Below are 24,798 nucleotides of genomic sequence, written 5' to 3'. Positions count from 1 at the left end.
CTATTCTCAAAATATAGATTATGGATGGGAAGATATGCTTGAGCTGGAAGATACATTTTTTATTATTCATTTGTTTTTTTATTCAGTGTTTCTTTCTTTTCCTCTGTCCATCATGCTCTCTCCCACATTCATTCATTCTTTTTTTCTGCCATGTTCTCTCACTTTTTCTTCTATTCATTCTCTTGCTGTTCCCTTATTTATAACCATCTTCCCTTCATTCACTTTTCCTTCTTTCATTTCTTTGTCATTCTTTTCCTTTCCTTCTTTTCTCAGTTTCTTTCACTCACTCTCTTATTAAACAGTTGTTTTAATATGTTGTACAATGAAACAGTTCAGCAGTAGTTTGAAAGTTAAATCAGTGGTTCTTTCTGGATGCTACAGTCAGATTTTTCCCTTATAAAAAATATCAAACAGAGAGAGTGAACGAAATTGAAGACAGAATGAAGAAAATTAAAAGGGAATAAAAACAAAGAGATGAAAGAATGAATGGGAGAAAAACAAGAGAGACTACAGGGAAGACAAATAAAAGAAATCCATTAAAATAAAAGATTCACATTCAATCACAGAGTCACAAACCCATCAGATTACTTGTTACCACTCATTTATTTGGCATTGTGTGACATTCAGTTTTTTTTTTTAAACTTACATAAAAATCAAAATATCATTGTATTTAAGTTACTCAAATCAATTTAAATCTTAGCTAAAAAAAAAAATCTGCAAATATTTTGCACGCACCAAACAGAACACACAATTAAAAAATAAACCCATAAAGTTACAAAATAAGAAGATAGTTTGACAGTAGACAAAGGCTTGCTTACAAAATTAGTTAAATCTTAACAATATATATATATATATAGATCTGCGATCGCGAAATAGACAAACATCCCTCTCAAAACAGCAAGGCATCGACACAGGCAGATACGTTTACACCATCTCCCTATTCCTGCGGATAGCACAGCACAGCACCATGCTGAAGATCATGCCAAAGATCTGCACAGAGAGAGAGAGAGAGAGAGAGAGAGAGAGAGAGAGAGAGAGAGAGAGAAACAGCACAGGTTAAAGGTGCAGCTTTACAGTACAAAATATGCTTCCTCATTAATTCAGTATTCAGAGATACACAAATCAAAATGTCTTTCATTGAATTTAAGTTTTTTTGTGTTTTTTTTTTTAAAAATGTGTTACTGCAAGTACACAGGATGTGTTGTATAATAAGAAACTCCAGGGTTGAGCATGCAGCTCCTGCAAGGGTTCCCAGAAACAGCACCTTGATCTTGGACTAAAATCTAAGATTTCAACTTCTTAGAAAATTGATCTGTGTGGCCCCTTTGTGAAGTCAGGTTGTTCAACCCGGATTGAAAAAAACTTTGGCTTGTGTTTTCGTCAGAATTGATATTAAACAGCACACAAATTAAATGCATACCCCTTCCACGTTAAGCTACAAAATCACACAGAGTCTCTGTGCAGAAGAACTGGTGCTCCTTACCATAATGACAGCGATGCAAATTCCAACACCTCCAATGATGTGAAGCTTGGAGTTGAAAACATCGTTAATGGCAGCTGGACAGGTCTGGAAATGAAAGGAAAACGAATCCTAGATTAATACAGCAAATCGGACAGAGGCATGCGTTTAATTCTATAAAATGACAGAGAAACAGCAGCATCTTTTTGATTGATGCCAATAATTAAAGTTTTGGATGGGCTGATGTCCACTGTATTCATGTCAATGGGGTCTTGAAGGATCCCAGCAATTCAGCATCAACAACGTGGCTCGATAACCCTGGGGGTAACCCATTCCATCCCCTCACCACTCAGTGTGAAGAAGTGTCTCCTCCCTCTGTCCTGAATCTGCTTCTACAACACATCGCAGTCACCAAGCAGTACAGCACTGGCCAAAAGCTTTGCACCACACTATAGAATTAACTCATCTTGCTAAAGGCAAATGAAACCTGCTGAATAATGTTACGTTAACATATTGAATTACACACCGCTTTGTAGTTTTTCCATATACTGGCAAAATTGGAAAAATGTGACAATGAATTTCAAATGTGACTTAAAAATCTAACATGAAATACTGTACTACTATTACGGGGTCCGGTAGACATTTGCAAACATAATTTTGTTGTTTTTGATTACGTGATGTATAAATAATAAATTTCAAATTATGTTCATATAGTTTACATTTTTTTTTTTAAATGAATGACTCAATTCTAAAATTGTAGGATATGCTAAACTTTTGGACATAGCTGTACAAACTAAACATATACATACCGGCATAGTTACTGTTGCAATGATGTCGTCTGTTTCAGGGCAGGTTTCCTTCACAAGAGGATCCAGAGCCCCAATAATCCCACAGCATTTCAGCTGAAAACAAACCAGACACAAACCACTATGTTAGTCTAGAAACAAATGTCAACCGAGCTTCAAACACAACAGGCCGGTCTCTTGACATTCGTCCAAGTTCTAATGCTGTTGAGCTCTGGTTTGGACCGGGCTGGTTTTGTGTATCCCATCGTGCTGTAGGATGTTGTTTATTAAAAACATCTTCCACCACAACTGGAAACATGGGTTTCTTTGTGGCCCTGGTAATGGAACATGTTGATGAATTGAATGTTAAAATGGATGAAATCTCCAATATCCGATACTTACGCCATGTTGAAAAGCCTTCAGGGTTTCCTTCAAGGCTGGCTGTTTGGTAGAGATGTAGTTTTTATATGTCTCTTTGTAGAATTCCTCTACCTCAGTAACAACCTTAAAAAAAAATGGGAGGGAAATAAAAAGATTGAACCTTAAAGCCAAAGTAAAAATGATATAAAATGAATTCCTTGCAATTCCTTTTAAAGTAAATACTTTACAAGCTGCATTACTGTTTTACATCTGTACAGTTTAGTTTTTTCCCCCAGAACACACTGTAAATCACCCCACCCCTCTTGCTTGAACACGGCCCGATAATCTACTGGACGAAGGACACTTACTTTGTCTTTGTTGGAAAAGCCCCAAATTCCAGCCGCAATTTCAATGGCAAATATGAGGAGCAGGAAAGCAAAGAACTAAAATCAAAGAAGCAATGAATTAGAAAAGATGTGGCTGTCATTGTCAATTCATTGGAACAGGAAACATGATCTGGTTCAGAGCTCAGGTCAATGAAGTTCAGTTACACACCTTCCCAACCTTCAGCATTCAGTTCCATGTTTGGATTTACGTCGTTACTCTCGTATTTTCAACCACTTTTGGTGACCCCCATTATTTGTTTGAAACAAAAAAATAAACGTTTCACAGCACGTTTCTGCATTTGCACCTGTGATTATTGCTGGGTTATTTAGAATAAATAGCGTAAACATGTTTATTTACATAGTTGTTTATGTTACTTTTTAGTGTAACTGATTACTGTCACATATTTCTGCTGTCTGGTCTGAATATTCCATCAGGGGTGGCACCCTTATATAAATTTTCACAGCAGTTTTCTCATGCATTTACTGTGGTACCATGTTTTTAAATCTGCTGTTCTGTAGCTCTCTGTGCTTCACAATGCTTACCTGTGCTTTACCATGCTTCATTACTTTTATAAGGGTATGCTAATTCTTGAAGGGGGAGCCAATTGTTGGTGCTTAAGAATCCTTACCAGGCCGAGCATGCAGGGAGACTCCTGAATGGCACCACAGCACCCCAGGAACCCCACGACCATCATGAGAGCCCCAGCGCCGATCAGTATGTAGACACCTGGACACAACACAACACAAATCAACTAGAGTGGTACTGCGGAGACAGACTGGACACCCGCTGCGTACAAAACGGGTTAACAGCACACCACTTTTATTTTATTAAAATAGGAGGTTTTGAAATGGCTTTTGAGAACGCTCTCTGAAATAGATTATCATATTATTCCTCTCTAAAAAAAATGCATGCTGACATCACTACCCTAAACACACATCCCACAGGATTCTTTTTTTTTATCTCTTCTAGATATAATTAAAAGATTTTCAGCACAGCCAAGCCCTCGCTGTTCTGCTGTACGCCTACAAATGTCAACAAGCTGAGGCAGAAATGAGCTGCCACTTGCACAGAAAAAAATTTTTAAAAAAATCACAATGCCTCTATTCATTGTGCTCTGAGCCGCTGCTATCAGTGTCAGGCTGTGCCACCTAATGTTGACAAACCAGTTCTCCAAAGGTATGTGGACAATCATTCGATCAAGACAGTCTCACATCACGGTACAGGGTTGGAAATAAGACTCATTGCATAACAGTTTGATTCACTCCTGGTTTTTAAGAGTTTACAGTTCTAACACACCTGTGCTTGTTACCTATACACTCTGGCTAATCCAGCTGGTAGTAAAACCTGGAATGGGTAAAATTGCTATGCAATAGGAGTCTTATTTCCATCTCTGGGGTATTGTAAACAATAGGCCGAGGATGGAACAAGTTGGGAGATGCAGTTTCCAATAATTTCATTCCTCCTCCAGCAAACATTTGCTAAAAAACAAAAAACAGCAGCGAGGTATGGTAAAGCATGTTAAAGAAAAGTACTCACTACAATTGTAAACACTAGAGGTATGGCATAGTATATTAAACCACGCTAAATGCATAGTATAACTATGAGAAACATGTTTTACAAATATGCAAGATGGCAATGAAAGATATTTTATAAATGTGTTTTTTTTAACCTTTCATCTCCAGAAAGAAAGAACATAAGAAATTCTAGAACGAGAACACCTATGCTCGCTCGCTTTGGCGGCTTGCTAAAGGTCATATTATGTTCACAGAGAGAAAGAAAGAAAGAAAGAAAGATCCATTTGTAAGGGGATTCAGCAAATCATTTCTACAGCACAGCTAGTCAACAGATTAGAGACCCTTAACTGTTCATTTCTGTGGCTGCTTTTCTCTTTAATTTAGGGTTTTCAAAAACTTGTTAAATAACGGCTCCAATTCTGATTGTAAAAACAACAAGGAATGTATCCGACAAACTCATACTCTCCTCTCAATTAAACTCAGCTTGTGCAGAGTCCAGCACACTGGACTAGACAGTGCTGTATACTGCCATCTAGTGAGAGCCATGGGAAGTGCACGTCATACAGCACAACAGGCATCAGTTTCAGGTCAGGTTTCATTGATGATGAAAAAAAAAAAAAAAAAAAACACTGAAACTATACCCTAGGCACTTAAAGATTAACCCCTTAACTTAAAAAATAAACACAACATTTGGAAAAAGGCATTTCCCCAAGAGCATGGGCTACTACCCTTATTCTAAAGGTGTCAGGTTGAACTGCCCAATCTCTTTTCATTAGAGGTGCTCATTCAAACTGAGCCTTCACAATTCACATGCTATCTGCATTTGGGTAAAGGCAAGCATGTGTTTTTATCAACAGCCCTGCAATCGGCTTCAGTTTCATTGGGCTGTTGTACTGAAGTCTCATGTTTGTAAAATGCAGTATGTAAAGTCTCAAAGGGCAAGGTTAGCTGCACTCACAATGCAAGGCAAATTAGTGATCGTCTAATTAAAATTGATGACTTTAATAGGCCACACATGCAATGAATTTAAAAATAGGAACATATAGCCATCAATGGTAAAATGCATGAGACTTTTCAGAAGTTGTTTAAGATTAAAATTAAAGAAGAACGTGGCCTAACATTTTCACAGGAGTGTCTATTGTTTTGGTATCACCGATTGAGCGGAAAATGAAATTCTCACACCCTGAGGTTTTCATGCAGGTCGGAATTTAAAAGAACATTGTTCATTCCTTGCCCCTCTGGGCTCCTCCAGTCACACGTCTCACCTGTGTAGAATGTGGTGGGGTGCGTATCCATTTCAAAGATAGCTTTTGTCTTGGAGTCAAAGCGCAGCCATAACCCAACAGCAAGCACAGCCGTACCTGCAAGCTGGAGAGAGAGAGAGAGAGAGAGAGAGAGAGAGAGAGAGAGAGAGAGAGAGAGAGAGAGAGAGAGAGAGAGAGAGAGAGAGAGAGAGAGAGAGAGAGAGAGAGAGAGAGAGAGAGAGAGAGAGAGAGAGAGAGAGAACACATTTTTCATGCACAGTTTAAAGATTTCTATAGGAATCTTATACAAGTTGATTTAGACAGACTTCATGACACAGTATGTTAACACCGATACATTTCTCACTGGAAAGCTGATAAGATGCAATACATAAAAACATTTTGACTTCATGTCACGCACATACCCTGAAGTTTGCTGGCACCATGGAACACCGTGTTACTATAGGTTGTGTTTATCAGTGCTTTGTTTATGGCGCTAGCTCCACCGCTCACACACGGTGTGTTTTTGCCTCAGTCCAGTTATCTCAACCTGGTCTGCCCAAGGAGTGGCTTGTCTTCAAAACGTTTGATAGAAATTGGACACCAACGTGATAAAAGTGAACCGACTCACATTTATTAACTTCGTAGATCAAAGGAGAAGAGTTTCATCTAGATGACGCAATAACCCTCATGTTCTAAAATCTAAACAACTTCAGTGCTACAGTTTTAGAGCAAACATGCAAGCCCTTCGTTATTATGGACTACTGAAAAAAAAGACAACTATGCATCCCAGTTTGGTTCACTTTGGCATGTATGCCAAAGTGAATCACACACACGCAGCATTGCAACAAAGCATTACGGACAAGTCAGAAAACAGCAACATTAACAAAAGACGTCAAATCGTTCATGTGCCAGAACAATGGTGCTCTGTTAAAGGTTGAATTGACCTATTGAGCTCAGAACACATTGCATTCCAGGTGTTAATGTGTTTGATTAGCCCCAGTGTAAAGATAACAAGCTATGCAATGGGAGTCTTATTCCCATCCCTGAAGTTAATTCAATATTTTAAGTGAAGCACACAGTCCAGGGAAAAAGGACACAGTAGAAAATGAAATGGAGACTAATTATATATAAGCAGTGTGGAGTAGTGGTTAGGGCTCTGGACTCCAGACCGGAGGGTCATGGGTTCAATCCCCAGTGGGGGACACTGCTGTTGTACCCTTGAGCAAGGTACTTTACCTAAAATTGCTCCAGTAAAAACCCAACTGTATAAATGGGTAATTGTATGTAAAAAATAATGTGTAAAAAAATAAATAATGTGATATCTTGTAACAACTGTAAGTCGCCCTGGATAAGGGCGTCTGCTAAGAAATAAATAATAATAATAATAATAAATATATATATATATATATATATATATATATATATATATATTTATCACACACACACACTACCGGTCAAGTTTTAGAACACCTCAATTTTTCCAGTTTTTATTGAAATTTACGCAGTTTAATGTCTCAATGTACTCTGAAATTAAAGCATAGAACAAATAAACAATTGGAGATAAAAAATAAATCATGGAATCGTTTTGTTTAACAAAATTGAATCTAAATTTTTGACTCAAAGTAGCCACCTTTTGCAGATATAACAGCCGAACACACTCGTGGCATTCTTTCTACAATGGAAATCAAATATTGTTCGGAAAGTTCTTCCCAACACTGTTGCAGAAGTTCCCACAAATGTGTTGTACTTGTAGTTTGCTTTGCTTTCACCCTTCTGTCCAGTTCATCCCAAACCAGCTCGATGGGGTTTAAGTCTGGAAACTGTGCTGGCCATTCCATGATTTGAAGCCTACCGTCTTGTTCTTTTCTTCTAAGGTAGTTCGGACATAGCCTGGAGGTATGTTTTGGGTCCTTATCTTGCTGTAGGATGAAGCCCTGACCAACTAGGCGTATACCAGAGGGTATTGCATGGCGCTGCAAAATGCTGTGGTAGCAGTTTTGGTTCAGGGTGTCACTCACTCTGTGCAAGTCGCCGACTCTGGATCCAGCAAAAGAGCCCCAGATCATCACGCTTCCTCCTCCATGTTTGACAGTTGGTGTCACACACCGAGGAACCATCCTTTCGCCTACTCGACGGCATACAAAAACCCTGCGTGATGAACCGAAGATTTCAAATTTTGATTCATCGGTCCATAAGACCTTCTTCCAGTCTTCAGTAGTCCACTGGCGGTGCTTCATGTCCCAGGCAAGCCTCTTTTTCTTATTTTGCCATCTTAGCAATGGCTTTCTTACTGCCACTCGACCTGTCAAACCTGCAGCTCGAAGTCTTCTCTTCACAGTTGAAAATGAGACTTGCTTACTTCAACCAGTGTTAAGCTGTGCTTGAAGCTGTTGTCCTGTGAGCCGCCTATCATGCAAGCTGTTGACTCTCAGAAACTTGTCTTCTGATTCTGTTGTGGCTTTGGGTCTGCCAGACCTCTTCCTGTCAGAGTTTCCTCCAGTTTCCAAGTGCCTTTTGATGGTGTAGGAAACTGTACTCACTGACACCTTGGCTTTCTTTGCAATTTCTCTAAAGGAAAGACCTACACTTTTAAGGGTTATAATGGTCTGTCTGTCTTCCTTTGTTAATTGCCTTTTTCTCGAGAAAAGAGAGCAATATACTACTTCCTGCAGTACAATACTGCCCAAATAATGCTTAAGAGGGTGTAGTCTGTTCCAACACTGCTTTTATACAGACAGAGGGTTTGTAAGTAATCAACAAAAGTTGGGACACCTGTAGGAATTGTTAGCATCAACTTTCAAGGCTTAATTTACTTCCATTGCTGCAGAACAGCTGTAAGTTGTTAACCCATTACTTGTTCCCTGAAAAAGGCCTTTTTGTATAACTCTGAAATGTACATTATTTTTCAGTTTTTGGTAACCTAAACTTTTTTTTTTTTTAACCTCTGGCAGTTTACCACTTACCTTTGTACCATTTTAGGTTATTCACTGGACTTGAACTGCTTAAATTTCAATAAAATTTCAATATTCCATCTGCAGCGTTGGAATAAAGAAAATATTCTGTGTTTATTTGCTTCACAGTCATATTGTTTGTGGACAAAGCAAATAATTGTTGTTTTTGTTTTTATTGCAAGTTCAAGTTTTTGTACAATAGTTCTAAGTAACATTACAGTTCAAATGTAAGGCTGTATTTAATGCAGAGCCCATAAGTTAGCATTAAAAGTTACTGAGGTAATGTTGCATTTTACTCAGATAGTGGCTAAACACGCATTCACAACTCAATTCTCTATTTCAGGGTTAAAGACTCATTTACAGGACAGCCTCGTCAACTCCCCAGACTGGCACACTTATCAATGTTTAACTAAAATCAGTGTGGATTTCTTTAATACATTACTAAGATATGGAATATACAGAAACCAGGTCATACTCTTCCTACTTCTGCCAAAACAGAAATAAACAAAGAGGTTAATCATGAACACACAGCTAGATTGCAAACATTAGCCTTTGAATATATGCAACTTTGTCCTTTAGTATGGTGCTTACTACATAAGGCAAGCAAACATGATGCCTGATGGATATTATTTATTTCTTAGCAAAACGCCCTTATCCAGGGCGATTCGTAAACAAAAAATACATTTCAAGAATCACAGTACAAGTATTAATACAATTAAGAGCAAGATAAAATACAATGACTTCATTGTAAAATACAATGACTATAAAACACACACACTGTGTGAAATGAAACTCACAACAGTGGATTCAATCTGTAACAAGAAACCACATGCCCTAAGGAAACGCAGTCATTTTACAGTGACTGGCTATACTGAGGATTTGTTATGGAAATATGCTCCCTCATGCATATTTGGGACGCTGCCTCTTTCTAGTTTCTGTCGCAATACAGCAGACTTGACAGGCTTGGACAGGGATTCATTTGTAAATTAAAAAGTACTGGTAATTTTATTACTCGTTGCATCCCAATATATTGATTTACAGTTCACTGTCATTCAATTCATGTTATTTATAAATATTTTTTTTGCCACAAAAATAACGTGTGTGTATATATATATATATATATATATATATATATATATATATATATATATATATATATCCGGCACAAATTAACCCCAGCTGGAATCTGTGCATATGACTTTTTTACTCCTCGATTTCTCTACACAATTTAAATGCTGCGTTAGCGCCGCAGTTAATGGTTTGAAGTCAAAAATTAAAAACATACCAAGTCTAGTTTTGCTTTTTTAAAAATTGAACTTTTAAACTGTGTTTAAAAATCTGTACACTTTTTCAAAATTCTTTAACATTATACCAAACTATTTATTTTTCATCTTGCTGTCCTTTTTACTGTATTTCTCTATACAAGTGTATTTCATTTGGACTTTCTTTTGTTTTGTCTTGTCGTACAGTTCACACCGTTGAAGCGCCCACACACACTGGAGCAGTGGCTTTTGCAGCCGGATTAAACCTTATTGCTTTTATTCTGTTACTTTTTTTCACATGTCTACTATTAATCAGGCAGTCAACTATTCCGTTTAAGCAATTGCATGGCTATTTCAAAGTTAGTTGTCATTTGGGGGATGAAAAATAATTAAAACTTTAAAAAAAAAAGAAAAAAAGAAAAAAAAAACTTGTATAGTCTATCCACATTGTTACACAGTCCCAAAGGACATGTTCTTTAATTTGTATTTAAGAATGACGTTTTCTGGACTTATTTCCTTAAAATGAATGTTCGTATTATTTACTTTAAGTAGGAGACATTAAAACCTGCAATGGGTGAAAATGCTATGCAATAGGAGTCTTATTTCCATCTCTGCAGCACAACTAAACAGGAGAGCATTGGAATGAAGGGCTTGCAAGTAAACAGCTCATCCAAGTTTGTAAACTGGAGCACTGCATTATCAGCCACTGTGTATTAAACAACGCAGGAGTTCTCAAATGACTTGCTGGAGCATCTCCTCTTTTTCATACAAGAGCTACACAAGGGAGGGCAAGCCATAGCAGGCACCTCAGACCTGTACCCAGAGAATCTTCTGCCAGGAACTCTCAAACCCTCAATCGTGACGAATTGAGAAATGTCAATAGAAATGTAATGCACGCAATGACCACTGTTTCCAATAGAAGCCTTTTTCAATGCCTGCGTTTACGATGCACTGTTCATTTTATTGATTTTTTTTTTTTTAGAATTGCTACATTGTGCATTTAATAGTTATTGCTGATGGCCCTTTAAACAACAATGCTCAAGAAAATACACCCTCTCTGCTCTCAGGGGTAGTTATTTCAGATCACAAAAGCAATGCACCTTCAGAAAAGGCCTTTCCTAATCGGAGCTTGGATCTATAAAGGCACATTAGACCAGACTGATTGATGCCTTCACTCCAAAGAGCACCATTCTACCCTAATTAAAGTTTGCCACGGCAAACCTGCAGTTTTACCATGCTTTCCCCCCCCCCTGGGTTATACAGTGTTTCCCATTCTTTTTACATGCTTTACCATATCTCTATGGACTGTACAATGCTTTCACTGTACTTTTACACACGGTTGTTGGTCAATTTTCATACGGGTTTGCATCCCCTATTATACCACATGGATCTAGGTAGCATCCTTCTTGTACATACAGGCATGCAGGGTTCCTTACAAAAATAGAGAAAACTAAATCACTAGCAAAAGGGCAAGCAATCACATGAATCTAATATAATAGTGATAAGCTTGGCAAGTTTATATGAGGGTGTGAATATCCTCAGCTTTTTCTTTGCATCAGATTTTCTTTTGGTGCCCCCCCCCCACCCCCCACCCGAAACGAGTTTTTTTTAATTTTATTTATTTATTTATTTATTTTTTACACACAATGCCGAGCGCAAAAGTGTAAAGAATTAAGGGAACATGGAACTAAAACCAAAAAACGAAAAAGTGGTTGAATTCTGGCTGCGATACAGCATAATGAGGAAGGAAAGGAGTAAACAACATGAAATGAGGGAAGCAGGCGCAGCACTGGGAACAAAACAGACACAATGAGGGTTAGCAGAGTGCTGAAGGACAGAGAGGGTGGGAATTGATGAAGGGGGTGTTAAGTGCTGCTTTGCTCTTCCTGATCCAACAGTATGACTGCAGCCTTTGCGGTCTTCGGAAGACAGGAGGGGGTATTTTACAGCCACTCTACAACAATAAGATTCCACTGTTCCCTGTGTAAATTATGCCTAGTCTAGTATATGTAGACAGGATGCCTTTTATTGGATGCTTGTCTACAGCCAAGCAGAGATTCAAAGATGGCATCTAAGACAACCAGAACGTTCTAGGGATACTTGTATCATAAACCCTAGCTTCAGGGCTTTCTTAGGGCAAGATGTGGATGCTGTTAGTTTAGAGCTATATTTCTGTATAGCTGGTATTGGTGACGACAGCATTAAAACACACATTCAGGCTGTTTTGCACGTTCATTCTTGTAGGCCTGCGTTATCACGATTGAAAGTTATCTGGGAGGAAATGCAACAGTGCATAAAACAAGCCTGCTGGTCTGTGTCCGTGAATCTACCTCAGCCTGTCACCATAGTAACCGCTGACGAATGAGGTACACATGCTCTAGACACTTCATTCACACTGGGTTATGCACTCAACTCCACCTGTGCTATAATGTTAGTTCCTCAGGCTGTGGGTTGTTATGTCTGTACCCATAAAAAACCCAATTCCATTTCCAATTACAAGTCCTGGAATTAAAATGGATAAAAAGGGAATTGGAACTGAAAAGCAGGAATTGACCTGCGCTCCCCAGTTAGAAAGCGAGCCACAGGTACGTGTTCAAGAACAGCTCATTCTGTCACTGGGATCGCTGAACCACTTCGGAAAAGGGCAGGTCTTTAAAAACAAACCCAAGTGCGCGTTTCTACCTGGACAAGTAATGGTTCTTTAGTTTTCCGTTCCTGTCAGGAATACATGTGTAACAGTATTTATAGCCATATAACATCAGCCTACCTAGCTGCTTCTAGCATGCTATCTGAAGGCAGCAGAAGCCAAAACATTATGCTACTTATTAAAACAGTGAGTTATTATATATCAGGGTTGCCAACCCATGACATTTTTTTTTAGTGACAGTCTGCAAAATATTTACGGACAACCTAACTATTTTTACTGACACATCTTTTACATAATGTAAAGAGGGTGCAAAATACAAAAAATACACAATATTTATACATCAAACTAAGATCTAGGCTATATTACATGAGCAGTGCTAGTTATCGTCTTCAGAATTGACCTGTTTGTGATCATACATTGAAACTCCAACACACCATACCGATAGTCATTTTCCCAGTTCTACTTCTTACAGTCAGTGAACTCTCCAGCGTAGGAGTTGATAGTTTGTTTCTGACATTAGTTTTCATCAGATTAACAGCTGAGAAGTGTGGAAGTGCGAACATTTGCAAAAACACAGCCTGCATGACTTAGCTGGTAGCGTAATTTCCAAATTGATTAAAAGTAACACCAGATTTGAAACAGGAAGTACCATTTTTTGGCCTAATAATTTTGCGTGCAATTTCTTAGTTTTTTACTGACATCTAAATATTTTGTACGAACAGGTCATTTTGGGCCGTTTTTTTATGGACGGTTGGCAACCCCCGATAGATAATATATAAGATGCTGCAGATAATCTTCTGTTCTAGTATTACCAGGAGGAGCATGAAGGGGTTGTGCATGTAGGAAAGGAGGCTTCAATGGGGATCCTGCAGCTAGAACTGGGGCATGCAAGTAAATAAACTGGCCTGCTTAACACAGCGCGAACAGAAGGCCAAGGAAGGAAGGAAATGGTTGACAGTAACTAAGGAATTACTTAGTTGTGTGTAAATGGGATCAATTTAAAACAACAAGGTTGGATGAACAGCAGTTTCTAGATTTTCATTTTGATACACATTGTTTGAGATCCATCTCCGCAACTCAATTCAAACCAAGGATGTAAATAAGACTGTTGCATAGCAGTGTTATCCATTCCTGGTTTTACTACAAGTTTAATAAAAAGACACACCTGAGTTTGTTACCTATACACGCTGTGGCGAATCAAGCTCGTAGTAAAACCTGGAATGGGTGAAACTGCTATGCAATAGGAGTCTTATTTCCATCCTTGCAAACAAACACACAAAAATAACCTGCTAGTGTAGGTAACATGAAGCCGCAGAGATTTACCTGAGAAATCACAGATTCAGTAATAACCGTTTACATTTCATGAGGTGTGGGTGGCGAGTTCGAGTTAAAAAGGAAATGGCATGAACTGAAAAATAACCTTTTTTTCTTTTTTAAACTGTTGGGTGTGTGTGTGTGTTTGTATGTATTTATATTGTACATATGAGAAAAACACACAAACTCGGAATGCCCATAGTCCCGCCCAAAACAACCATCTTAATGTTTTCACTGCATTGAAACTGGAAAGCAGCCACCAAAGGGACTACACATTTGGAAATGTTTAGTCACGTAATTATGGGTTTCTCTTGTTTGCTCGTATTGAAAAAAAAAAACTAAAGTTTTTTACGAGGCCACACCCATATTATTAGAGTGCTGTAAAGTTGGGTAACCTTGCTTGGCAAGAATTTTAAACAACAACAACAACAACAACTCCTCCTCCCTCTGGGGAACACGACACAGTGTCATTCTTTAGTGAAAGCATGCAAGACAATGTTTTCAGATTTCTTTAGACTCATTCGGTTACAGCTTTTGTATTGCAAACGGCAGGGATGGAAATAAGACTCCCATTGCACAGCAGTTCGATCCATTCTTGGTTTTACTAAGACACAGCCAAAGCTCCTTACCTATACACACTGTGGTTAAATCAAGCTTGTAGCAAAACCTGGAATGGATGAAACTGCTATGCAATAGGAGTCTTATTTCCAAATAGTCCAAACACAGTGGTTCCTATTCAACATTTTAAACCATGGCAGTGTTGCCATGAACTCAACACACATGCTTTTGTTTCTTCAGCACACATATATCTGGACTGGAGTTCAAGGCAGGTAGAGTGAGTTGCATACCATACCAACCCTGTTTGTTTTCTGGCCTAGAGGCTTATTGTAGGTGATAGTAAAAGCTGTTTTGCAGTCTTATATCAGTAGTAATGCTTGCTCTTGTTCTAGCCCCTCCCCTCCTGTGGTTTTGAGAATCCCCCCGGAAGAGCTGCCAAGTCAAACAGGACAGCACAGTATTTCCAACCAAGCAAACATATAAATAAATAAATAAAAAAGTCTAGAGAATGAGGCAGCTAAACAAGACAGCAGGTTTAGAAAACAGAGCAAAATGTTTTACTTCAAATCTTTTGGAACAACCGACTTCAACTAGTCTTGCCTTAAACATCTGCTTTCACTAACACAACCATATTCTTTTACTGAACAGTCTCCAGTCTCTTGTCCTGTGATGTCTATGATGCCTTAACAATGTGGGTGAGATTTTAATTCAGACTACACCCAAGCAGAGTCAGTCACTTTTAACCCGACTGCTCCGCTTTTAATCAAGAGGAACGTTTTCTTTCAACTCCCAATTCATTTTGTCAGCTAATAAAAGCAATTTCACGACTTGTAAATCATTAACAAGAAATTCAAATGAAAGACGTACCCACACGCAGTAAAATAAAGAAAGCTACGAGAGCCTGCTGAACAAAATATGACAGTCGTGAGCCAATATGTTTGTGGTGATCAGTAAGAAACATGCCGATACCTGTTTGACCTTGAGTTATCTCAAAGGGTCATTCACAGAGCAAAAGAAGCAACTACTATTGAACAACTCTGACTCAATTACTAAAGACTTCTTTAAAAAGACTGCATTTTTAGAAAAAAAAAAAAGACTCTTACCCAGAAAATAAAGTTGAACGCAAACAACAGGTATTTGATGCAGTTTGTCCCTCCTTTCACGGCCATGTTCCCTTTGGTTCTTAGATGTTTAAAAGAAGGATTTTCTTATGGCTCTTCTCAGCTCACGCTGGCTTGTCCTGCTCTAGTTGTATATGAGCTGCGAATGGTTCCCTGTGCTCTGTCTGCTGCGGAAGTTAAAAAGCCACACCCAAACTACTACCTTAACACCCTCCCTCCTCCCTCCTTCTCCTGCCCCCAGCCAAGCTCCAAACATGTCATGTGTCTTCATTCACCTTGATCTGACTGAAGGGAATTATATCCACCTGCCCTCCACCCCATTTAAAATGTGGTTTAAAAGAACCAGGCCATTACAAAATACTAATAATATTAATAATATTACATAATACTAAATAATATTACAAAATATGTTTGCCGGGTTTGTCTTCAGCTGTGCCATATTTAACCCAAATATGTTTAATGCACTTTACTGTTAAATGTGCATAGGATAAAATATAATGGAATTGTGGCAAATACTTCACTGCGATTGGTTGATTTCTAGCATGCGGTTTATAATTATAACACTTAAAAATAAAACACATGAGCCAAGCACTTTGTTTGGTTATTTGTCTCTAGCAAAGCTTGTGAACAACCAGCTGCACTGAATTAAAAACGTTCACACTTTAATGGTGGGGGAGATTGTTATACCACAGCCTTGCCATAAGAAATAGCAGATTCTGAGTGTTGGGACGTCATCACAATTCTAGCCAATGAGAACATAAATTAATATGGAAAGGGTTAATGCACTGATAAGTCTATAGCCCAGAAATAATTCTATGTTTCTTTTTCATGCCTGTTGGTTATTATGTATTTGTATTAAATTAAACAGATTTGGTATTACAGTATATAATCCAGTTATGAGTGAAAAAAATTTAATAGGATGGAAACTTGTTAGCTTGGCTAAAGAAAGGTGATTGGTACTGTTAAATTAAGTGTACAATAAAGGTAAATAAAGATTGTCAGTCACTCACATCAGAATGTTTCTATCTAAATACTTAACATTGTTTTAAAGTGTTTTAAATTAAGTGATTGTATCTGTTAACTTGAATTTATAGTAAATTATTTCAACCCACTTACACAAATACAAAAGAATTACTGCCATTTGTAATGCTAACAATCTAAACGAATTCTAAACGAACCTAAACACCGTGTCGTAGATATCGCAATTTCAATAAGTTAAACCGTGTTCTCATGAGGAGGAGAGGGATTCCTGGTTGTTTTGTTGTGCCAGGGAGACCTTGTCGCTGGTTCTTGGGTGCATGCGTGTCTTTATGGAAGCAGGTGGGACGCGCAACAGGAGACGTGTTGCTAAGGAAATAACTGAGCAGGTTGGCCGAGCGGATCGTGAGCTCCGGACTGGCTGGGGGGCGTTCCTTAGGAGGCTGCGCGGAGCACAAAAATTGCTGCGCCACAGCTCGAGGCTACTGCATGGCCACCGACGGGTGCGGAGCGAAAGCGCGTGTTTGTTTACATCAAGGAGGAGAGCGTCCGCTCTGCAGGAACTACTACACGAAACCCTTCCACTGCAGGACAGTGCTCGTGAAGGCATTACCCAGCCGAGGCCGCTTGAAGAGGCCGGAGTCGCCGTGAGGATGCTGGGGGACCTGGAGGCTCCAGAAGTAGGTCAGTTTAGGGGATGTTGATCCCAAACAGTGTAGGAGAGGGTTTGCTAAGAGTAGTAGGTTCCTGGAGCAGGACGTTCCTTTTAGTGGGACTAGCGCTCACTTTGTGTGACAAACTTATTTTTAGCTTTGTTTTGTTTATTAAATGTGACAAAAGGGCTACCATTGCTGGGACCCTAGTGTCAGCACTTAATTAAATCTGCGTGCCTGTGTGGTGTGTCAACACCCAATGCTCTGTGTCTGCCTCAGTACTGTTCAGCGACGACCCACACACGTAACAAACTCCCCTGTTACATATGCATATAGACAAATTGTTTGCTGGGTTTGTCTTTAGATTTAAAGCTGTCCATTACACACTTTTCCTGAAAATAACTTCCTGCCATTGAATAAACTTTTCCTATATACGGCTGGCTGAAGGCTCAAGGTGAAGGCCACACGGTCATGTGATCTGAATGGAATGAGGTTGCTTCTCCAAACCAACTCAATGCAGTTCAATGCAGCTCAAAGCCTGGTAAAGAAAGGCACAGCAGAGAAAACATATATTGGAGCCACAGAACCCAGAAGCACTGTGGGTGCAGAAGTCAGCGAAATGAGGCCAGCATGACATGTGACACTGACACGGTAATGTAAGAGAAACCCAACTGAGTCACTATTGAGAAACACTGCAAGCATGACCATTATTATTTTTTTACTTCAGTAAACCTATTCCAGGTTTTAATACAAGCTTGATTTGTGTTCAGTAGTTCCACTGAGTAAATTCTAAATGCAGCCCTGGCTGGTTTACCATTGCGTTGGTCTTTGCCCTTCTTCGGGTTTGGGAAGAAATCATGATAGTTATTGCGCTTCAGCAACCCCTACTGGTCAGAAGTCCCATGAGGACTCAGGAATGGAAATAAGACTCCTGTCGCACAGCAGAGTCACTCATTCCAGATTTTACTATGAGCTTAAATAGCCCCAGTGTACAGATAGCCCCAGTGTACAGATAATAAGCTCAGGTGTGTCTTATTAAACTGGTAGTAAAACCAGGGATGGATAACAATGCTGTGAAGTAGGATTCTTACTTCCATCCCTGCACAGACTCTTATCTCTAATCTATTACTGTTTTACCAAATCTAACAGAGTCCTCCGAGATTAGCAATTAATCAAAGTCGGAATAAGCCTTTTTATACCTAACATGTGGTTACATCATTCTTCAAAACTTCTTTCTTTTTGTAACTGTTCTCCAGTACAGCTTGGTATCCTCCCAGATCTCTCTCTGGATCCTTCTAATTTTCTAAGATAATCATACTCGCAGTCCATGCATTTGACACACACACACAGCCAATAAGTAAAACTGCTCCAAGAGATTAAAAGACACAGACATTGGTACAGAAGATTACAAGGCCTCAACAACATATCATACCAGAATAAGGAATGTGTCCTTCTCCGCCCCTTGAAACATGCTTTAAAACAATCCTAACATGCTCACCAATGAGGACAAGAAGAAAAAAGCTTGTTTTTGTGCATGTGGTTTATGTACCCTGAGCTGGAGTGGAAACAAGTCCATCTTGTCAAGTGTTGCAGCCTCCCGTAATTTGGACCACTGTGGTGTGATGCGCTGCCATTATGGATTATGTCCCGTCGGGGAGATGATATTAAAAGCTCTTTTGCATTGTAGTGAAGACCGTTCGCATGCAGTGAAAGCATGAAAAAGTAAAACAATTCCAATGTACTGTACATGATCCTGGTCATAGTCAGTATTTACAGGATTCGCTGGTCAGATTTAGGGGCTGATGTAAGGATACGTGCAAAGTGATTTGCGGCTGCAAAACACCCATATGGCAGCCAAAATCGGTGTTTCCCATGTGCAAACTGTGTTTAGCTGCCGTAAAGTGGGACTTTAGCGGCCACAAAAAATGCGGCGTGTGTAAAGAATGGTTTTCACCTGGCGTTCAGCACCCGCTATAACTTTGATCCATCCATATTGAAATGTATTCAAATTAAGAAAAGAGCATGGAATTGGGTGGGTATCTGGAATTCGAAAAACGTTACACCTCCTCTGACAAGGTGCAAACCATTGTAAAAGTGAGTAATTAAGAGCAATATAAAAGCACACACCTGCAGAGACCTGTCATTGGCCTCTGGATGGCTGCTGTGGTACACTTCCTGATGCGGCGATGCTTGGCTCTTCTTGAGGCGAGGCAGGAAAACCTTCGGAGAAGACGGGCAAGGTGGAGAAGACCCTGCATATTCAAACCCAGGGTCACCTTGTTTGGGATTCCAGCGGATGCGGTGGTAAGGCGTTATCGTCTCACTCCGCAGATCATCCTAGACCTAATGGCTGAATTTCACCTTTTCATCACCCGGATGACTGTCTTCCTGGTAACACAGACAGCACTGACTTTCTCCACTATAGAGGGTCATATGTCCTCTTTGGTAGCATAACTTATGTTGGCTTAGGCTTTTCCAAATAACTCAATTTCATTCAGAGTTACTGCAGCCGTAAAGACTCAGCTCCTCCTCAGAAAATTGTTATTTTCCGTGCTTCAAGAGGACATTGCTGCCCTTCCTGTGACTTATTTTTTCGTTTGCTTTTATTTTTTGTGGTTTACTAATCTCATACAGCGCCTTCTGCTCTCTGCAATCCTAGCTCCCCTCACCTCTGGGCTGTAAGTGCGACAGCTAAATAGCCCGATGCACAGGCGGTGCTCACATTAACATGATTACAGCTCATTTGTGCGTGTGGAGTAATTTGCATTGCTCTTAAGCTTACATAGGTCGCAGTGCAATATAATTGCTGGGCCGCTAGGCAATTTGGATTTTGCAGCTGCAATCGTTTGCACTGTGCCTATCCTTTCATCAGCCCCTTAATATACATGTTCATAAGTGATTTAAAAAGGAATTGTGAGAGGCTGTTTTTATGTTCGAAGACAATGAATTTCAAAATAGAATATGCTTGATATAATGGGTCAATGTACTTAAACTGAAGATGATAACAAAAGGCTTTATGGAGATAGGATCATATCATGCACAAGGTAGACTGTTGAATAGTAACACACATATTTAATAAATTATGCCGTCACTCTTTTCCAGACACTACTGTGCACAAATCAGGCTGGTCTGAGATGCTTGTGATGAGCTGGAAAGACCCCATTCACACTCTATAGGTGGGCTGCTGTATGCGTTGCAGTTGCCACATGCCTGCGTACGTCAGGCTCTTTATTCACAAAGAAAAAGAGTTACAATAGGTTATTTGGGGGTTGCCATGGCAATCTATAAATAATAAAATAGATGACAACTACTTAACCGCCACTTTCATAATACCATTGTGCAAAAAATTGAATCAGAAAAATAGGAATTGATTTCACCCGTTTTCTACCGCCTTTGAAATGGCCAGTTTGCCCCACCACTGTGACCCTCTTTTCACTCAAACTGTTACATTTCGTTAGCGGTTTCCCTCCTTTCTGTACAGTTTCCATGATTCACTTTATTTCACTCCCTGATATTTACTTTGTTTTCTAACTTTATCGAGTCCTGCGTTTTCCCCTCCCATGCTTACTGTACCTGACAAACACCTATTCAAGGCTAATGTTTTACTGTTGCAGTTACCAGCACATTCCTCATTACCGGACCAAATATTTTCCCTTTGTCATCTGGGGCTGTAGACCACATCAAAGCCTGTGAAGCAAAACTCATTTCGACATTGAGAAATAATGGAAAATGTGTCATGGAACTCTTTACTTTTCTTTTAGTATTACTACATCCCAGTGATTCAGCACAGACAACTTGACTTGTTAACCCATTACATACACCCACCAAAAAACAAATCCTGTCTTCACATAATTTTCTACTGTGTCCTCATTCCCTGGTCTCTGTGCTTCACTGAAAATAGACATGGTTTAACATCAGGGATGGAAAGAAGACTCCCACTGCATAACAGTTTAGTCCACTCCTGGTTTCACTAGGAGTTTAATAAGACACACCTGAGCTTGTTACCTATACACTGTGGCTAATAAAGCTTGTAGTAAAATCTGGAATGGGTGACACTACTGTGCGACAGGAGTCTTATTTCCATCCATGAGTCCTCATGGGACGTCTGACCAGTAGGGGTTGCTGAAGCGCAATAACTATCATGATTTCTTCCCAAACCCGAAGAAGGGCAAAGACCAACGCAATGGTAACCCAGCCAGGGCTGCATTTAAATTTTACTTGGTAGAACTACTGAACACAAATCAAATCATTAAAACAAAAAATGGAGTCAGCAATACAAAAACAAGTCAGTTCTGTTTGCTGTCATAACAATGATTACTGTGCCCGCAGAAGTAACCAGGACGAATCCAGAGCGATTTTTCCTGGCTGCCGCGCGGTACCATCGGTGGATTAACAAATCACAGATAAGTGCTGACAACACGTGCTTGCCAGGAAAAATATATGAATGAAACGGTTATCTATGGAGGTGTCCAAGCACCCTGAAGTGTTTGATTCCTCCCATGTTTCATACAAGGACAGGCAAGTCAGTATTTTATTTATCGCCCCTGATAAGCATCCTTCCTGTAGCCAATTTGATATGGTTATCACGTTTTGCATTTTTTTATTATTATTTCTGTAGTTCACTTCTATTTTTACTAAATAACGGGCTGTAAAAGGATAGATTTTCTAACACTTTAGTGGTAGGCTACTTGCAGTCAGCAATGTATTGTATGTTTCTTTGCTCAGGTCAGATCGCTCATTTCATACACCTGCATATAGATGACAGAAAAACAAAGCTGAAAAACAAACCCGTGTTTTTTATTTAGTAGATTATATGGGGAGCATTACAGCTATGGCCAAATGTTTTGCATCAACCCCTACAGAATTAACAATGTTAAGTTGACATACTGAAATTACATATCGCTTTGTAGTTTTCCAAAATTTGACAAATGCGACATTTCGAAATCTAACATGAAATACTGTACTACTATTGTTGTTTCCGGTACACTTTTGAGATACCATTTTGTAGTTTGTTAGATTGCTTGATGTTAAATAAAATATCGTTTTTTTTTTCTGCATCCTAATATTCTACTAGGTGATGCAAAACTTTTGTTCGTACATGTAAATTATATTCAAGTACATAGCCTACAGAGTGATACTGACAACTACTGTACCGCGTAGTGGATACCACTCCTGTGTGTCCGGGTGCAGACTGCCGCACCGTGAAAATGCCCAGCGGTGCCTCGCCGTGCCTGTGTCTTGGGCATTAGTCTCCTCAAGTTGAGAGAATGACAACGGTTAGCAGCGCAAACACAAACGCAACAGAAACTGTGTGAAACAAGCCCAGGTGTGTCTTATTAAACTCACAGCAAAACCAGGAATCGATCACACTGCAACAGGAGTCTTATTTCCATCCCTGGGATTCGGTAAAAGTTAAGTGGAAGCAGCACATAAATGACCTTTTTAATGAAATCCCTGAGCTTTAAAAAATGGAAATTCCCAAACAGCTGTGACTCCATCCATGCGTCACGTGTACTTGGAGACAATCACCGCCCAGGCTAGTATTAAAAGCTTGACTCTGTCTCCGATTGGATCCTCTCAGACTGACTCCTACACTGCATGCGGCCTAATTTACCAAGTTATAAAATCAACACAAACATTATTTTTATATATATATTACACACACAATATTTTACATTAACCATGTAAGCTATTTTTAAATGGTATACACTGTGTTTTTTTTTTTTATACAGTAACAGGGGTGGAAATAAGACTCCCATTGCAGAAGTTTGATCCATTCCTGGTTTCAGTTTAATTAAACACACCTCAGCTTGTAATAATATAGAAATTGGGTAAGAAGTGGAAAGAACGCACGCAACAGTGAAGTAAACAGCCGCCTATAAATATATAAGAAATGATACAGTATTTCAGAGTGCGTATTCATATCTCTGAAATGCAGCCATCTCTATTGTGGCCAGAACGCTCCACAATATTCCAGTCGAGTTTTAAAAAGTATTTTGGCTATAATTTTATGAATAAATCCACTCTCAATTTGCAGGACTTCCAAAACATAACAGCAAAACAAATGCTGCCCGTTGCCGATTACAAAATGAAGGTAATTACCGTCAATTTAAGCACAGCTAGGTGTTACGCAGATTTTTGTATCCCCATAGAATTCTGTATCCCGCATGATTCCATGCCTGTGCAGATTCCTGTGTCCGAGTCCCGCTGTGTTCTCAAGCCCTGCCATGGAGTTCTGCTGCAGTTTGCAACAAATATTGAAAACAAGACCAAACTAATTCTGTAGCGAAACAAAACAGCACATTTAACACCACAGATTTTCTACAGTGCGCTCAGCCTCCTGCGTCGCTCAATAAACGAAACCCTTGATTAAAAGTAACATTATAAAAGTGTATTTTTCTTTTAAAACACCTTTTAATTTTATTACATGTGAATACTGTTCAGAAGCATAAAGCGTTCACGTATAACGATCTTGATCTACGCAGGCGTCAAATCTAAGGGGACACAGAATTCTATGGGGATACAGAAATCTGCTTAACACCGGAGTTAAGGAACCAGGCTGCAGTGATCTGATATAATTGGATTAAATGCTCCTTCTATTTATAGCTCGACCGAGACTAACCCATCTGTGCTCATTTACCTAGATAATGTTTTGAAAAAACATGCACGTATATTACTGTGTTCTTGTTTTTTTTTTTTAATTTAGCCATATAGATAGGTGACGAAAGAGCTGCACAAAACTAAATACGTTCATCCTTACTGACAAGCAGTTAATGCCCACATTTTATACACGAGGTCCTAGTAAAACTTTTAAACTGGGCCATGATAAAACAGTGGCTAGCAACAATGTATTATCAGGTGAAATATTTTCTAATTGAAAGAACACACGCGGTATGGCAACAGGCGTGGTTTATGAGCACGAGAAACGCTACTCTATACGTGTTGGGTTCTTATGACTTGAAACAATAAAATTAGCAGCTGTTTATTTGTGTTACTTCGATGAAAACAAAATCTAACCCCACAACATGGAAAGGTAAACAGAGCTGCGTTGTGTTACAAATCAAAGGTCACTTGAAACTCGGCCACGCCCAAACAAATCAAACCAAGTCGCCACCTGGAACTGACCCTCCCTCATTACTGTTCCAATTAGTTTCCTACATTCCAACACACGTTATTTGAAATATTTACATCAAATTAACATAAAAAGTTTATTATTTTAGAAGACCAAATAATTTCAAATAGATACCGGCCGTTTAAAAAAAAAGTGTCCACTTACCCAAAAAACAAAATTGAAACCAAACAGCAAATACTTGATGCATACCACTCCACCCTTTATTGGCATTTCTCCTGGTTATAGAGCTATCTTCTTCAATCTATATTTATTTTGCAAACGCTGTTTTTATCTCGTTTCGTTTTTCACACACAAGTCGACTTCTGTTGCCTGGGCTTTTTCTAACATTTGCTTTGTGCAGACAAACATGGACAGTGGCGCGAGACACTCCTTCTGGCTTATCAATGGGACACCTGACTGTCAGACCGCGTCCCAATTAATGAAGCCCGGCCTA

The 24,798-nt window shown here is 39.2% G+C and overlaps 1 protein-coding gene across 2 annotated transcripts; it reads right to left on the bottom strand.

The window, feature by feature from the left end:
• Window positions 1–584: 584 nt before the first annotated feature.
• LOC117415602 (CD9 antigen-like) lies at window positions 585–24,739 on the bottom strand. 2 transcript variants are annotated; one of them, XM_034026159.3, is made up of 8 exons: window positions 24,510–24,739; window positions 5,771–5,873; window positions 3,620–3,717; window positions 2,973–3,047; window positions 2,647–2,748; window positions 2,269–2,361; window positions 1,484–1,567; window positions 585–990 (listed from the first exon to the last, which is right to left on the bottom strand). In XM_034026159.3, exons 1-8 carry the CDS (start codon window positions 24,573–24,575, stop codon window positions 925–927), a joined length of 687 nt encoding a protein of 228 aa, XP_033882050.1. In that variant the 5' UTR covers window positions 24,576–24,739; the 3' UTR covers window positions 585–924. The 2 variants fall into 2 exon arrangements, with proteins under 2 accessions (XP_033882050.1, XP_033882049.1); XM_034026158.3 differs by lacking the exon at window positions 24,510–24,739 and adding an exon at window positions 15,585–15,760.
• Window positions 24,740–24,798: the final 59 nt, after the last annotated feature.

Source organism: Acipenser ruthenus, chromosome 7 (genome assembly GCF_902713425.1).
Source record: "Acipenser ruthenus chromosome 7, fAciRut3.2 maternal haplotype, whole genome shotgun sequence".
Taxonomy (NCBI): Eukaryota; Metazoa; Chordata; class Actinopteri; order Acipenseriformes; family Acipenseridae; genus Acipenser; species Acipenser ruthenus.
Note: the sequence above shows the minus strand (reverse complement) of the source record. Positions and strands in the feature narration are given on the sequence as shown.